General features: G+C 43.8%; 2 protein-coding genes across 2 annotated transcripts in view; both read left to right on the top strand.

The window, feature by feature from the left end:
- The window catches only part of LOC126425164 (esterase FE4-like), a 346217-nt gene that overhangs the window by 170492 nt on the left and 158895 nt on the right, over window positions 1-16830 (top strand). The window lies entirely within an intron of this gene.
- Window positions 2200-16830, top strand: part of LOC126425165 (esterase FE4-like) — a 70645-nt gene continuing 56014 nt past the window's right edge. The window contains exon 1 of the mRNA XM_050088117.1: window positions 2200-2366. Within this exon, the coding sequence (XP_049944074.1) occupies window positions 2217-2366 (150 nt within the window). The 5' untranslated portion in view covers window positions 2200-2216. The remainder of the gene's footprint in view (window positions 2367-16830) is intronic.

Below are 16830 nucleotides of genomic sequence, written 5' to 3' on the forward strand. Positions count from 1 at the left end.
CATGAGTGACTCGTCAACACTCTTCACTGTACACTAGTTAAACTTTACCCTGGTGTTCTACCCATAAACTGAAGTCTATCATCTGCTTTACCAACGACTGGGCGAATGTGATCATTCCACTTCATACCCTTACAAATTAAACGACACGAACAGCGAGGGTCCTAACACACTTCTCTGGGTCTCGCATGATCGATGTTTTCGGAATCAATGTTGGCTACTATGGAGAAGGTCACTGTTCGAGATACCTCATTATGTTTGAGCTCAGCGTATGTTCTAAGATTCTACAGCAGATCGATGTCAAGGCTATAGGACGGCAGTATTGTGGATCACAACTACTATCCTTCTTGCAGACGGGCGTGACCTGTGCTTTTTTTTTTTTCAAAGAAATGGGCACAGTTTTTTGTTCAAGTGATCTACGATAGTATAGAATCAGACAGAGATTCCATAGGGCCCTGGAGCATTGTTCAGTTTCAAAGAATTCAGCTGTTTCTCAGCAACACTAATACTTATTTCATTCTCCTTTATATTATATTGGGCCAATTCTCCTGGGTTTTCCTTTGTAAAAGAAACATTTGAATATGGAGTTAAGCATTTCAGCTTTTGCTTTGCTACCCTCAGTTTCATTTCCTGTCTTATTCGCCAGTGACTGAACACTACCTTTGGTGCCACTGTAAAATCTTTACATATGATTGTTTAAAAGAGATTGAGAAAGAGTTTCATCCTCTGTGAACGTCATGGATATACACTGAAGCACCAAAAAATCTGGTATAAGCATGCGTATTCAAATACAGAGATAAGTAGACAGGCAGAATACGGCGCTGCGATCGGCATCGCCAAGATAACAAGTGTCTGGCGCTGTTATTAGATCGACTACTGCTGACACAATGGCAGGTTATCGAGACTTAAGTGAGTTTGAACGTGGTGTTACAGTCGGCGCACGAGCGAAGGGACACAGCAACTCCGAGGTAGCGATGAAGTGGGGATTTTCCCATAAGACCATTTCACGAGTGTAACTTGAATATCAGGGATCCGGTAAAAGATCAAATCTCCGAGATCGCTGCAGCTGAAAAAAGATCCTGCAAGAACGGGGTCAAAGACGACTGAAGACAAGAAGTGCAACCCTTTGCAAATTGCTGCAGATTTCAACACTAGGCCATCAATAAGTGTCAGTGTGCGAACAATTCAACGAAACATCATCGATATGGGCTTTTGGAGCCAAAGGCCCAATCGTGTACCCTTGGTGAGCGCACGACACAAAGTTTTATGCCTCGCCTGGGCCCACCAACACCGACATTGGACTGTTGATCACTGGAAACATGTTTCCTGGTCGAACGAGTCTCGTTTAAAATAGTATCTAGCGGATGGACGTGTACGGGTATGGAAACAACCTCTTGAATCCATGGATCCTGCATGTCAGCAGGGGACTGTTCAAGCTGGTGGAAGCTCCATAATGGCGAGGGGCGTGTGCAGTTGGAGTGATATGGGACCCCTGATACGTCCATATACGACGCTGACAGGTGAGACGTACGTAAGCATCCTGTCTGATTCACCTGCATCCATTCCTGTCCATTGTTAACTCTGACGGGCGATTCCAGCAGGACAATGCGACACCCCACACATCCAGAATTGCAACAGAGTGGCTCCAAGAACGCTCATCTGAGTTTAAACACTTCCGTTAGCCACCAAACATTACTGAGTATATCTGCCTTGCAACGTGCTGTTCAGAAGATATCTCCACCCCCTCGTAGTCCCACTGATTTATGGACAGCCCTGCACGATTCATGGTGTCAGTTCTCTCTGCGCAGTACTTCAGACGTTAGTCGAGTCCATGACACGTCGTATTGCGGCACTTCTGCATGCTCGTGGTGGCCCTAAACGATATCAGGCAGTTGTGCCAGTTTCTTTGGCTCTTCAGTGTAGGTACTGTGCAGCGGCGCGCTGGGAAACGCGGCCTGCAGCGACCGAACAGTGGAAAATACCGCATTGCCACCTCACGAAAATGCTCGTCATTGCGTTTGACCTCATCCGTCACAGAGGACAGGTGCCACTTTACTAGTCGCGGCCGTTTCTGCCTCGTCATTAGCGGAGGTACTGGATGTCGTTATCTTATCCTTCAACCGCGCGAGTCCATCGGTTACGTAGCCGCCTGCCTCTGACCGCCTGCCTCGCTTTCTAGGCGACGCAATTCAGCAGTAGCGCGAGAAGCAGCAGCGAGCATGGCAGGCGCGGAGCAAGAAACGGTGAAGGTGCGCATCTCGCAGGGCGAGCTGCTCGGCCGCCGCCGGCGCACAGTGTGGGGGTTCCCCTACTGCTCCTTCCAGGGAATCCCCTACGCGGCTCCACCGGTCGGACCGCTGCGCTTCAAGGTGAGTGCCCGCCCAAATTATGTAGTAGAAATGGGCAAACTGAAACACGTAACTGTTTCGAAACAAATGAAACAGTACAATGTAATGTTCCAATACGCTGTTTCGAAACAGTGAAACAGTTTATGTTTTGTAATCTAATAAACCCACACATTTTATCATCTTGAATGTCTACTGTATAAATATAAACACAAACACAGTTTGTGTTTTGTAATCTAATAAACCTACACATCATCTTGAATGTCTACTGTATAAGTATGTCCATATAAACAAAAACACAGTTTGTGTTTTGTAATCTAATAAACCTACACATTTCATCATCTTGAATGTCTACTGTATAATTATGTCCATGCATATAAACACAAATGTGGTGTGAGAGCACTAATCACGTCGCAGAAAGTATGAAACTATCACTTAGGCGTCTTGGCAGTTTCGTATTTCCTGCAGCAAATGCGCTGCTTTCGTGTCGTGTGACTTTCATGCTTTTCAATTGGCTGAGGACAGTCATAGCTGAAGACAGAAGAACCACCACGAACGGGAGGTGGGAGCAAACTGCAGAAACAACGGATACTCTACTGGGGTTCCCACATTCCGTTAGTATGGGTAATATACCCGTCCTGCTAATTTCCATGTAAACAAAGGGAATCATTGTGGATAATAGGCTTAGTGACTATAGACACAAATAACGCCAAATAATTCGAATAAATAACAAAATATAACAGTCAAAAATTTTGTCTTTCAAGGTGTTTCGAATCGTTACTATAAATTCACCATGCTTCCCAGCCCATCCCGTTCACCATTACACTATCAGTGATATATGTCAAAAAGATTGCTTGCAATTATACCTACATCAAATTTATGTATATGTCTAATAACTGTCACTCTACGCCTTTTTTTATTCAAAATGTTGTAGGCTTACTTGCGTTTCTTAATATGACTACTGTATATGAACAGAGAGGCGTATGTTATAGAAAAAGTGTAATTTAACTGAATGATTTTCACATATTTATTATTTTGAATGTGAATAGTATGCGTTGTTTTATTGTTTGGTTAGTGTTTATAAACCAGATGTCACGCCATTTTGGAATAGGACAGTCAGCTAGAAACGAAGCTTTATTTTCGGATATCTTAAGCTTCATGCTATTGCTTGTCAAAAAGATTTCGACACTCTTGAAAGAGTTTCATGAGGTGGTATGTTGTGTTTCAGTACCTGTGCCGAGCCCGAATCTCGTCCGACACAGAGTGAAATGAAACATCACTGTTTCGATACAATTAGTCCGTTCCAAGCACAGGTGGACTGAAAGAGCCTTATTTTGAAACAACGATACAGTTTCTGTGTCTGGCTCGAGATCGAATCTGGTCCGGTTATCCGAGACAGGGTGGAATGAAACACCACTGTTTCGAAACAGTGAACCACAGCCGTTCCGAAACACTGAAACAGTTCCACGTATCGATACACTGTATCGAAACATAGAAACAGTGGCCAAGTCTATAATGTAGACGAGAGTGGCGTAGAAGCAGAGTGGGGAATTGACGTCAGTGACCTCTGTACTACGTTGAACCAAACGTGACATCAGTACATCCAGTCAGAATACGACTATCCGATGAGATTTGAAACAAGAACTGCGGTGATTGTCGACCACAGTCAAGACTTTCAATGCTTCACAGTGCCTTAAGGTGTCACTCACGCAAGAATAACAACAAAATAGCTGGCACACAAGGAGGATCTGCAAGGCGTTCGGAAATTCCCGTTTCAAACCTTTAGAACATGTAAAGGGGAGTGAGTACATAATATTTTGAATAGGAGCCAATGTCCGGAAATGTCATCCAGCGACGCTATAGAACGCCAAAGTTATAGGTGCCAGCACCTGTGAATGTATGTATATACAGCGTGATTCTGTGATAATGTTACAAACTTTCATGATGGAGATGTATCAATTTGAGGAAAGGGTCCCTGTACGGGAAACGAACGAGTCTAAGGCTACAGGCGAGATTCATGGTGATACCTCTAACAATGAAACAGATGTACCGGTACTGTTGCTGCTGAGAATGTAGGTTATGCACCTTTCAGAGATGGTAGTGTGAACCAAAGCAAGAAAAATTATCTCGCAAACATGGGCTCCAAACTGCATACCTTAAGCCTTAAGAGCACTTGTTCCGTAGAGGAGATGTGTTTCACAGTAGCGAAGATGAACAGGTGCCCATAACTCCACAGTTATGCATTTTAGGGCCCATGTTTATTGGACATTTTTTCTTGTGCTGGTCCATACCAGCGCCCTCTGAAAATTGCCTACATTACAATCTTAGTAATAACATTACCAGCACATCTATCCCACTGTCAGAGGTATCAGAACTACTTTCGACTCCTTTGTTACTGGTACAGAGACCCTTACCTCAAACGGATGTATTTATCCGTCTCCATTACCCTTGAAAGTGTCCGCCACGATAGCTGAGTAGCCGGCCGGAGTGGCCGTGCGGTTAAAGGCGCTGCAGTCCGGATCCGCAAGACCGCTACGGTCGCAGGTTCGAATCCTGCCTCGGGCATGGATGTTTGTGATGTCCTTAGGTTAGTTAGGTTTAACTAGTTCTAAGTTCTAGGGGACTAATGACCTCAGCAGTTGAGTCCCATTGTGCTCAGAGCCATTTGAACCAAAATAGGAAGAGAACGAGCAGGAGGAACAAGAAGCTGGTGCGGAAGATAATTGTGAGAAGGAGGAATCTGCAAAACATGAAAATGAGAAAGTAGAAGATACTGCTGCGGATAGTGCTCCCACTGTAGATAGCGAACCTGTTGGTAGCGAGGATAATGGTGAGAAAGATGACGATGATGCTGAGACAGTGAGTAATCTGAAATTGGCGTGGGAAATGTTGGAACTCTTGAAAATTATTTTTCAGAGACAAGCGGACAACGACCAAAACATTAAACTTGCAGAAGTACACATGTATTTGGGCGAGATTGGTTTAGAATCTGAAAACTATACTTCAGCTATAGAAGATATAAATAGATGTTTAGAAATTAGAAAGAAACTTCTCAAAACCGATGATAGGTGTGTAGTGGAAACATTGTACCAGCTAGGCTTAGCTCATTCACTTGCAAGCAATTTCGACGAATCTATAAAGTACTTTTCCGAAGCTGTTGAGGTGCTGGAAGAAAGAATTAAAATCCTGGAGCAGAGAAAGGACAGTGGCAGTGAAGTGGCGGAAGAATCCAAATCTGATGCATTTTATACTATAGACGGTGAAATCACAGAAATAACGGCTTTACTGCCTGAGATTAAAGACAAAATTCAGGATATGAAAGACTTCAAAAATGAAACATTGAAGGCGATGTTTGAGAAGCGCTGTGAAGATCAGCAGGGATGTTCTGGTCAGGCTGGTACTTCGTCTGCATCGTTATCAACATCAGCTTCATCCATTGAATCAAAGCCGGTGTCCAATATCACCCATTTAGTGAGGAAGAAGCGTAAGTTGGACTTGGATATGTCAGATAATAAAAGGAGTAAAACAGAACCTGAGCAAGATCTAGTGTAATCCACGTTAATTTGAAGAGACTCCAATCCCTGTTATTGCCATACCGAGTAGAGGACTGTACATCACGTAATGCACAAAACGAAATCAGCATTTGACCTTACGATTATTGAAACATTCTTAGAACTGAAATTCAAATGCTGGTTTAACTTTTTTTTGGTGCGAAATACGTATGGTACTGTATTTTTGTTCAAAACAAAGAACATTGGTTACTCTCTGTCAAGACGTGGGTTAAATATGGCACACATTTGTTAAAATTGTAATTTAAAGGGAGATCTGATCCTGAAAGTGAATGATGAGAGAGGCATTAATTTGTTAGTTTATCCACATCTTATATATCACTGGCAAGGGAAAGCTTTAAGCAGAATGTTGCAGTATGTGAAGTACAGTAGATTGTAAATTGCACTTACATTGGAAGCTGCTGTATCAATTAACGTGAATGATGATGATCGTTATTTTTATAGTAATTTTCTAATTACAATTTTTGATACACTTAAAAATGAAATATTAAAGGTAGGTGTACAGTTTCTGTCCTTAGGGCTCTACTTCAGGTGCAAATGTTTTATTTTTGTATCAGTTTTGTGTTGTATATAATTGTGCAGAAAAGTTTCATAGCTGTGTATTCTGTTCTGAATGTGTTTCCTCATTTCTGATGTAGAGAACTAATAAAAGGCAAATTTGTAAAAAAAAAAAAAAAAAAAAAAAAAAAAAGTGGTCAGCCTGACGGATTGCCATCCTACGGTACCGGGTTCGAATCCCGGCTGGGTCGGAGATTTTATCCGCTCATGCGAAACTCAACTCGCCCTTTTTTCACATGAAATCTTGTGAATCATGGATGAAGGGTATCACACGGATGCCATATTCCTTGACTTCCGGAAAGCGTTTGACTCGGTGCCCCACTGCAGACTCCTAACTAAGGTATGACCATATGCGATTGGTTCCCAAGTATGTGAGTGGCTCGAAGACTTCTCAAGTAATAGAACCCAGTACGTTGCCCTCGATCGTGAGTGTTCATCTGGAGTGCCCCAGGGAAGTGTGGTAGGTCCGCTGTTGTTTTCTATCTACGTAAAAGATCTTTGGGTTAGGGTGGATAGCAATGTGCGGCTGTTTGCTGATGATGCTGTGGTGCACGGGAAGGTGTCGTCGTTGATTGACTGTAGGAGGATACAAGATGACTTCGACAGGATTTGTGATTGGTGTAAAGAATGGCAGCTAACTCTAAATATAGATAAATGTAAATTAATGCTGACGAATAGGAAAAAGAATCTTGTAATGTTTGAATACTCCATTAGCAGTGTAGCGCTTGACACAGTCACGTCGATTAAATATTTGGGCGTAACATTGCAGAGCGATATGAAGTGGGACAAGCATGTAATGGCAGTCGTGGGGAAGGCGGATAGTCGTCTTCGGTTCATTAGTAGAATTTTGGGAAGATGTGGGTCATCTGTAAAGGATACCGCTTATAAAACACTAATACGACCTATTCTTGAGTACTGCTCGAGCGTTTGGGATCCCTATCAGGTCGGATTGAGGGAGGACATAGAAGCAATTCAGAGGCGGGCTGCTAGATTTGTTACTGGTAGGTTTGATCATCACGCGAGTGTTACGGAAATGCTTCAGGAACTCGGGTGGGAGTCTGTAGATGAAAGGAGGCGTTCTTTTCGTGAATCGCTACTGAGGAAATTTAGAGAACCAGCATTTGAGGCTGACTGCAGTACAATTTTACTGCCGCCAACTTACATTTGCAGAAAGACCACAAAGAAGATAAGAGACATTAGGGTTCGTACAGAGGCATATAGGCAGTCATTTTTCCCTCGTTCTGTTTGGAACAGGGAGAGAGGATGCTAGTTGTGGTATGAGGTACCCTCCGCCACGCACCGTATGGTGGATTGCAGAGTCTGTATGTAGATGTAGATGTAGATGTAGATCCCCATCCGTAGCGAACGAGTCTAAGGCTACAGACGAGATTCATACTGATACATCTAACAATGAAACACATGTACCGGTACTGTTGCTGCTAAGAATGTAGGTTATGCACCTTTCAGAGATGGTAGTGTGAACCAAAGCAAGAAAAATTATCTCGCAAACATGGGCTATAAACTGCATACCTTAAGCCTTACGAGCACTTGTTCCGTAGAGGAGATGTGTTTCACAGTAGCGAAGATGAACAGGTGCCCATAGTTCCACAGTTATGCATTTTAGGGCGCATGTTTATTGGACATTTTTTCTTGTGTTGGTCCATACCGGCCCCCTCTGAAAGGTGCCTACATTACAATCTTAGTAACAACATTACCAGCACATCTATTCCACTGTCAGAATTATTTTCACTTGTGGCTTTCGACTCGATTGTTTCCGGTACAGAGACCCTTACCTCAAACGGATATATTTATCCGTCTCCATCACCCTTGAAGGTGTCCTCCCCGATAGCTGAGTGGTCAGCCTGACGGATTGCCTTCCTACGGGACCGGGTTCGATTCCCGGCTGGGTAGGAAATTTTATCCGCCCATTGACTGGGTGTTGTCTTCATCAATTCATCCCTATCCGTCGCGCAGGTCGCCCAATGTGGCGTCGAATGTAATAAGACCTGCACCAAGGCGGCCAGACCTGTCCCGTAATGGGCCTAACGGCCAATGACGCCAAACGCTCATTTGCATTACCCTTGACAGTTTGTGACATCATCACGGAATCACCCTGTATGTACAAACATTTACAAGCGCCGGTGCCTGTGACTGACGCTCTGCAAAGTCGTTGGATGACTTTTCGGACATGAATTCCTATTCAGAATATTATGTGCTCACGCCTCTCTACCAGTCCTAGAAGTCTGTTACAAGAATTTGCGAACACTCTGCATCTACAGTGGTGCCACAGTATGTGGCGCTGATGTACCGATCCCAAAGACTTATCTGTGCCGGCGTTAAGTTGAGCCTTGACAGCAGTGTTCTCAGATCTACTGTTTTGTAGGAGATTTTTTTTAAAAAAAATCTACTTATAAATGAGAGATGTTTTACTTCGATCTTAGGCTGTTATGAGTCGCTGCACTGTTCACTAAGAGTCTGTAGAGCTTCCCGCAGTCAGTCATACGGTGCGTTGCCTTTGCCCAGGCACATACCATGAACAGAGGTTTCAAATAAGATCCATGTTAAGGATAAACTCAGAGAAACTTGAGTCAGGTCATGAAGCTGATAGGAGAGAAGACACTGGGGTGAGGAATTCACTAATGTCCATGTCCTATGCATATGAGCGTCCTACCTCTTTTGGCTTGCCGGCCGAAGTGGCCGTGCGGTTCTAGGCGCTACAGTCTGGAACCGCGAGACCGCTACGGTCGCAGGTTCGAATCCTGCCTCGGGCATGGATGTGTGATGTCCTTAGGTTAGTTAGGTTTAAGTAGTTCTAAGTTCTAGGGGACTGATGACCTCAGAAGTTGAGACCCATAGTGCTCAGAGCCATTTGAACCATTTTGAATCTTTTGGCTTTTTTTTGTTTACATGAGTCTACATGACATGGGTACTACTAGTAAGAAGTAAAAAATTCCAAATATGGCAAAATGTTTTGACGTAGACATCTTTGAAACAGCCAGGCAAGTCGAAAAGCTAGTTCCCTTCTTTTACATCTCTAAGTCTGCCCAGGACGTATTTGCCTTTCTTGTGCTGTGATAGGAGCATTTTTCATTCGGGAAACATGTTTTTTAAAACTGTAAAATACAATGTAACTCACCACATTACAATATTTTCAATACGTGGGCATAAAGTATCTCCCTAATCCCGCCACCTCATGGTATTGTGAGGGTTAATCTGGCAGAAACTTTGATTTGAGCTCGTTCTGTTGTAGAATGAGAGATTCTGCGTTCGGGAAATACATTAATTCCCATCGCCTCCACACAGCTGAATCATCAGCTTGTCTTTCGAATACGTGCAGCTTGGACAATGAAGTTTTACTCGTTATGGCCGATTTACCCTGTGTGATGCAAATGTATGTCCAAGTGATAGGTACAAATACTGCAGCATCAACTGATAAATATAACTGAACCTGTTAACGCTTTTAACACCATTAACTGGGAAGAAGTATAGGATGGTAAAAGAAACTGTGGCACCAGGCGAAAGAAAGGCACCAAAATGACGATTTCCGCGATGTCAAAGACCTATAAGGTCTCAGATACGCATACGAGGGTTGGAACTTAATAGTGGCAACTATTTATTTACATCTTGTACAAAACAGATACTTGTTTCTACGTTTTACTGACCTTCAGAGTAGTGACAAGCATTGTGTATAACCCGTTGCCAGCGATGTGGAAGTCGTAGGATACAGTGCCAGTTGCGTTAACAGTTCGAGCGGCGCGATCTGTTACCCGACGAATTTGTAGCAGTTATGAAGCGAATCCCGTGAAGTGTTTCCTTCAGTTTAGAAATCGAGTTGAACTTACGAGGGCTTAAGTCAGGGGAGGGCAGTAGGTGGCATAGCACTTTGCAGCCCCATCAGTCAAACAGATCAGTGGCCGGTTGCACTGTACGTGCTTGAGCATTGTCAAGCAAAATGATTGTCAGGTCCTGCGGAAAGTGTCATCACTTCTGTGTATAAGCTGGTCGTAGGTTGCGCTCCAAAAATGAACAGCATAGAGACAGAAGTGATGACACTTTCTGCAGGACCTAACCATCATTTTGCAGGACAATGCTCAAGCACGTATAGTGCAAGCTGTTATTGATTTGTCTGGCTGATGGGACTGCTAAGTGCTATACCACCTACTTGCACTCGCCTACCGTACGCCCTCGTGAGTTAAAAAACTGTTTTTATCTTTATTTCTACATTATTTTATTTATTGAAGCTGATAAGATTAGGGCCATTTGGTCTTCTCTTACAACGGACCAGGGTGTCACATACAGAGTACCTTTGTCACATCATAGTTACCTAAGAAAATTACCTAAGAAAGATTTTAATATGACAAATAGTATTAAAATGATTTGTGCGTTTCAAGCGACAATGTGAGTAAATAATAGAACTAATGAAGTTAACATTAGCAACACTTGTACTGCTGCAATTGCTGGCACTAATAGTGATAAATAATAATAATAATAATAATAATAGTAATAATAATAATTGTAGTGGCAGACGTAATAAGAATTTATAGATGTAAAAAATAGATGCCTTTTGACATGGTGAGTTTTGGGAAAAGGAATTTTATGAAGGTTGCATCAGCTAAGAAAGCTGGGAAACGAGGAAGATATGATTGGAAGGAAGGATGTATACTAAGACAGTGGTAATCAAATGGTTCAAATGGCTTTGAGCACTATGGGACTTCACTTCTAAGGTCATCAGTCCCCTAGAACTTAGAAGTACTTAAACCTAACTAACTTAAGGACATCACACATATCCATACCCGAGGCAGGATTCGAACCTGCGTCCGTAGCGGTCGCGCGGTTCCAAACTGTAGCGCCTAGAACCACTCGGCCACCCCGGCCGGCCCTCGTGAGTTCAACTTTATTTCTAAACTGAAGTAAACACTTCACGGCATTCGCTTCAGAACTGCTACAAATTCATCGGGCAATAGATCGCGCCGCTCGAACTGGCACTGCTAAGAGTATCCTACGACTTCCACATCGCTGGCAATGGGTTATACACAATGCTGGTGACTACTTTGAAGGTCAGTAAAACTTTGAAACACGTATCTATTTTGTACGTGGTGTAAATAAATAGCTGCCACTATTAAAGTTGGAACCCTCGTATATAGGGTGTTTCAGCTAGAAACGCTCAAAGCCTTAAGGGTGGATGCAACCTGCAGTAGGTAACTGACAGGATGTTTAGTGATGAAATGGTTATTGCAATGAGATGTTCAAAGGAGTATCATTTTCCTGAAAGCACTACTCAACACATCTTAATGACGGCCTGTAGACGACGTGTAAAGTTGCTGGTGTCTCGGGATGACACTCTAGGCTGGTTTGTTTATATGGTGCAGACACTAGCCAAACATCGGCAACATGACAACGTACTCGTTGGATACTGATATCGGGTTTATTCCACGTCATTATTTGCGGCAGACTGAACTACGTTTGTGTGTGCATTCTGGCGTGCCTTGTGAACGCCATTGTAAGACTACATTCTGCCGCCTAACCAAACACGACTGGGAAGCAGCGCATCGGGGAAACTTATCGCTCGGGGATTTCAGCAACTTTACATCTCGTCCACAGCACAGGCCGTGTAACAGGCGCACTGAGTTGTGTATTCAGAAAATGTCCACTCATTTCATACTTTATTTAAACGAATATTCAGCTACCAGAACGTGCATCTGCACACAGCCGGTTATGTACAGGAGTTTGCTACTGCACCCAAATCTTGGTACATTGCTGACTGAAATTGATACAAATTTTATTTAAATTGTTTTGTACGCATCTGGTTCAAGTACGTCAGCTACATAACAGAAAAAAATAATGCTACTCTTTGTTGCAACTCTCTCCAGAATAAGTAAACGAACTCTGTTCATCAGAAAGAGTAACATTTCTCACGTTTACCTATCAAGTACTATTATTTTATAAATGATAGAGAAAAAACTTATATGAGAAATTCAGTGACGTGAGGAAGTTGATTTATGTACCTCATCTCTTTCTGTTTGAGTTTTTTAATAACTTTCATTTTTCTCGTTTCTCTCCTGTAGTTGGTTGTGGCAGAATTTATCCTTTTAATACCGGCACATATGTCTGTCACAGTAGCCGGCCGCGGTGGTCTCGCGGTTCTAGGCGCGCAGTCCGGAACCGTGCGACTGCTACGGTCACAGGTTCGAATCCTGCCTCGGGCATGGATGTGTGTGGTGTCCTTAGGTTAGTTAGGTTTAAGTAGTTCTAAGTCCTATGGGACTGATAACCACAGCAGTTGAGTCCCATAGTGCTCAGAGCCATTTGAACCATTTAAACCTGCCACAGTATCAAATGCTTTTTACTTTGTTAAAAGTATAATTTACCCAGGTTCCATCTATGTCTTCCCATGACTAGTACGCGATTCAGTTAGAGTCATGAAAGCAGCTTATGGTGGTATCTGACTTCACTTGACTTCCAAAACCTTGAATGAAAACCGGACATTTTCCAATTGTCTGGATGATTCTAAGAATATTTTGTTGCCTGCCTTGCCTGAGACTGGAAGACAGCCTAGTAGACTGGAAAAGGTAAAGAGTCCACAGCGTGTCACATTAACTCAATTCCGACTAACGAGGATCTGTTATTCAATTCGCTGTAGGAACTAAATAACATTTTGCCGATGTAACTGAGACATCTGTCAACAAAACAGCAAGGACGTGAACTTAATGGTAAAATTATATAAACTGCTATAAACCTTTTCACAGCTTGTTTGGGAACGTTTGTAGGTCTAGACTGAAACACAGTATGGAAAGATGGATGTTTTGAAATTAAAGAAGAAAACATAACAGTACTGAAAATTGCACATCTGTGATATCAAAAACTACTTGTGGCTCACATTCAGTGTTGGATTGGTCCAACCCATGCTTTGTAACCTGCTTGGCGCTCCTACTTGGAATTCTGTCCACAAGATAGTTGAGACTTTTCCGCTCAAGCCTGTACCATCTTCTAAGTATCCATCCAGACGTTGTACAGGGGAAGAGGAAGGGGTAGTGGGGAAGGGAGAGGGGATGTTCCTACGATGACTCACTGCAACTTTCAGTTGGTCCCAGTAACACTCAATCAGTTTCATGTCCGTGGATAGGGAAGGCTGTTGCATTTGGTTGGTTACTGCTTCCTGGAGGAAGCTGTTCATGAGATGGGCATGGAGTGGCCGTGCATTATCGTCCTCAAAAGCGAACCCAAAGCAGAAATATTGACTGTGGAGCTTGGCTGTGGATTACAGGCTCGTATACCGATACTGAATAGCCCTCAAAGTACCCTCGATAGCAGTGAGAGGTGTTTACTATCTCTAAATGGTACTGAAACACATATCTCTTACCCACATTCTTGGTGAACCGCAAGGGCTGCATACCTAAGACATGCAATGTAATTTTGCAACATTCGTCCTCGAGTTCTTATCGGAGTTTTAAAGTTTATCGTTAGTTAAGAAAAAATTCCAATACTTTATCCACTAAGGCCTTGTGTGCTATTGCTAATCGTGTTAGGATCTGTGTTGCATGTCGCGTCCAGAATGACGGAACTCATGGGATACGTCCTAATATTATGTCGGATCTCCTTTCGTACGGCGTAGCGCAGGAACTCGATGTGGCATGGAGTCTACAAGTCGTTGGAAGTTTCGTGCAGAAATACTGTGCTATACCTCCTCTACAGCCGTCCATAATCTCGAAAGTGTTGCCGGTGCATTACTTGTAGACTAGCTGACCTCGCGATTATGTCCCATAAATGTTCGATGAGATTTATGTTGAGCGATCTGAGTGGCCGCATCATTCTCTCGAATTGTCCAGAATGTTCTTTCAACCAATTCCGAACATATGTGGCCCTGTGAAATAACGCACTGCCATCAATAAAATTCCACTTTGTTTGAGAACACGAACTCCATAAATGATCTACAAAAAGCTGAACATAACCGAGAACCAAGTCCGTTCCATGTACAGTCGTGGATAAAACGAGCGAGACCCCTCGCCTTTTCGTTATGCTGGTCCGCACAGCTTTAAAGTCTGCTACACAGCATAACAGGCAAGTGCTACCAACATACTATGCAAGTTCGCGCAGCTGATGTGCTGAGATACTGGAGAAACTCACCCTTCGAAAACGCCACAGCATCGTCTGCCACCACTTCGTGGGATACGAAATACCTCAGGTATAAGCCAATGTGTTGTATTCGCATATCTGTGACTATGACTTGGATCTTAAGTGTGGTTATGGATAGTACGTGTGCTCAGATTGCGAATCTATCATGAATAAAGACAAGGGGAAATGAATTAGGCGTCCTTCGTCTTCCGTAACATCAAATATATTTCAGTTATTCTTTCTTAAATGAACTGCGCAGAAAATCATTCTCCAGAAGTGAATAACTTTTTAGCAACACCAGGTGATGTTAACAGCTTGCCGGCGCGGGTTAGCCGTGCGCTCAGCGACGTCATATCGCGGACCGCGCGGCTGCTTGCGCCGTCTGTTCGAATCCTTCCCCGGGCATGGATGTGTCTTAGGTTAGGAAGGTTTAAGTAGTTCTAGATCTAGGGGACTGATGACCTAAGCAGTTTGGTGACATAGTTTTTAGAGCCATTTTTTGACCTTTCGCGTATCTTTAGATTGCGTTGACATAGCTCACTTTTTTACACCACCAAGGGACCGTATACCGCAGGACGTGAGGTACATTTCCGCTTATTATGTCCACCCATACTCGAAGTAAACGGGTTTTAAGGGTTGGGTAGACAGATAGACGCCCAAGAAAGTGAGACTCGTAGGGTTCCATTTTTACCGATTTACGTGACGAAATCCTAACAACGAAAATAGCTACCACAGTTACCGAAGATGAGGGCCGCATAATAATTTCCCCTACTCTTTATTCGAAATGTTCTAGTTGCAGTCGATACATCAGCATATTAATCGTAGCTACGCTTTCGATCCAAATCACGTTTACAGGAATTCAAGGACTGGACAGGAATCCACGACTGTACATGCAGCCCACACGGTAATGGTACCACCAGCAGTTTGCACAGAGGCTTGTTGACAACTTGGGTCCATGGCTTTGTATCGAACGAGGTGGCGCAGTGGTTAGCACACAGACTCGCATTCGGGAGGACGACGGTTCAAACCCGCGTCTGCCCATCCAGATTTAGGTTTTCCGTGATTTCCCTGAATCCTCCAGGCAAATGCCGAGGTGGATCCTTCGAAAGGGCACGGCTGATTTCCCTCCCCATCCTTGACACGATCCGAATTTGTGCTCCATCCCTAATGACCTCAATGTCGACGGAAAGTTAAACCGAATCTTCCTTACTTCCACGGCTTCAACGGGTCTGTGCCACACTCGAACCGTACCATCAGCTCTTACTACAATCGGGACTCATATGACTAATCAACAGTTTTCCAATCGTGTAGAGTCCAACCTATACGGTGATGAGCCCGGGAGAGGTGCTGCAGGTAATGTCGTGTTGTTAGCAAGGGCACTCGCGTCGGTCGTCTGCTGCTGTAACCCATTAATGCCAAATTCCGCCGCACTGTCCTGAGTGATACGCTTGCCGTACGTCCCACATTGATTTGTGCGGTTATTTCACAGAGTGTTGCTTGTCTGCTAGCACTGACCAGTCTACTCAAACGCCGCTGCTCTCGGTCGTTAAGTGAAGGCCGCCGGTCACACCGTTGCCGTGGTGACAGGTAATACCTGAACTTAGTTATTCTCGGCACACTCTTGACACAGTGGATCTCGGGATATTGAATTCCCTAAAAATTACATAAACAGAATGTCCCATGCGTCTAGCTCGAACTACCATTCTGCATTCAGTGTCTGTTAACTCCCGTCGTGTGGCCATAATGACACGAATCACGTTAGTACAAACGGCAGCTTCGCCAGTGCACTGCCCTTTTATACCTTACGTACGCGGTACTACCCCGGTACGTAAATGTGCATATCACTATGCCAGGACTTTTGTCACATCCTTAGGTATCCAACATAGGTCTGTAGCTTTTATGTTGTCCCCATGTTTCATGCCAGTTAGCAGATTCTTCCACTCCAGTCGCGCCAGGTGTACGCACTGACTGCCCCCTGTTGCAGAGGAGTCTCCGCCGGCTGCTTACGACTCCTTGAGCCTCTTGGTCGCTGGGAATGTTTTCCCTCTTGTGGAGTTCGCTTTCTACGCAGGTCACCACACTGGCTTCAGTGGCAGCAACTTGCATTTTCGACACAGTCATCTTTAAATGAAATTTAGAAACTGCCCAGCCATAATGTACTTCACCATGCCCTGGCAGATGACAATGACTTCGACGCCGGAAAGCGACAGCCAAACTTCAGAACGTCTGCTCTATTGTACATCTGTAGG

The sequence above is a fragment of the Schistocerca serialis genome, chromosome 10 (genome assembly GCF_023864345.2).
Source record: "Schistocerca serialis cubense isolate TAMUIC-IGC-003099 chromosome 10, iqSchSeri2.2, whole genome shotgun sequence".
NCBI classification, from domain to species: domain Eukaryota; kingdom Metazoa; phylum Arthropoda; class Insecta; order Orthoptera; family Acrididae; genus Schistocerca; species Schistocerca serialis.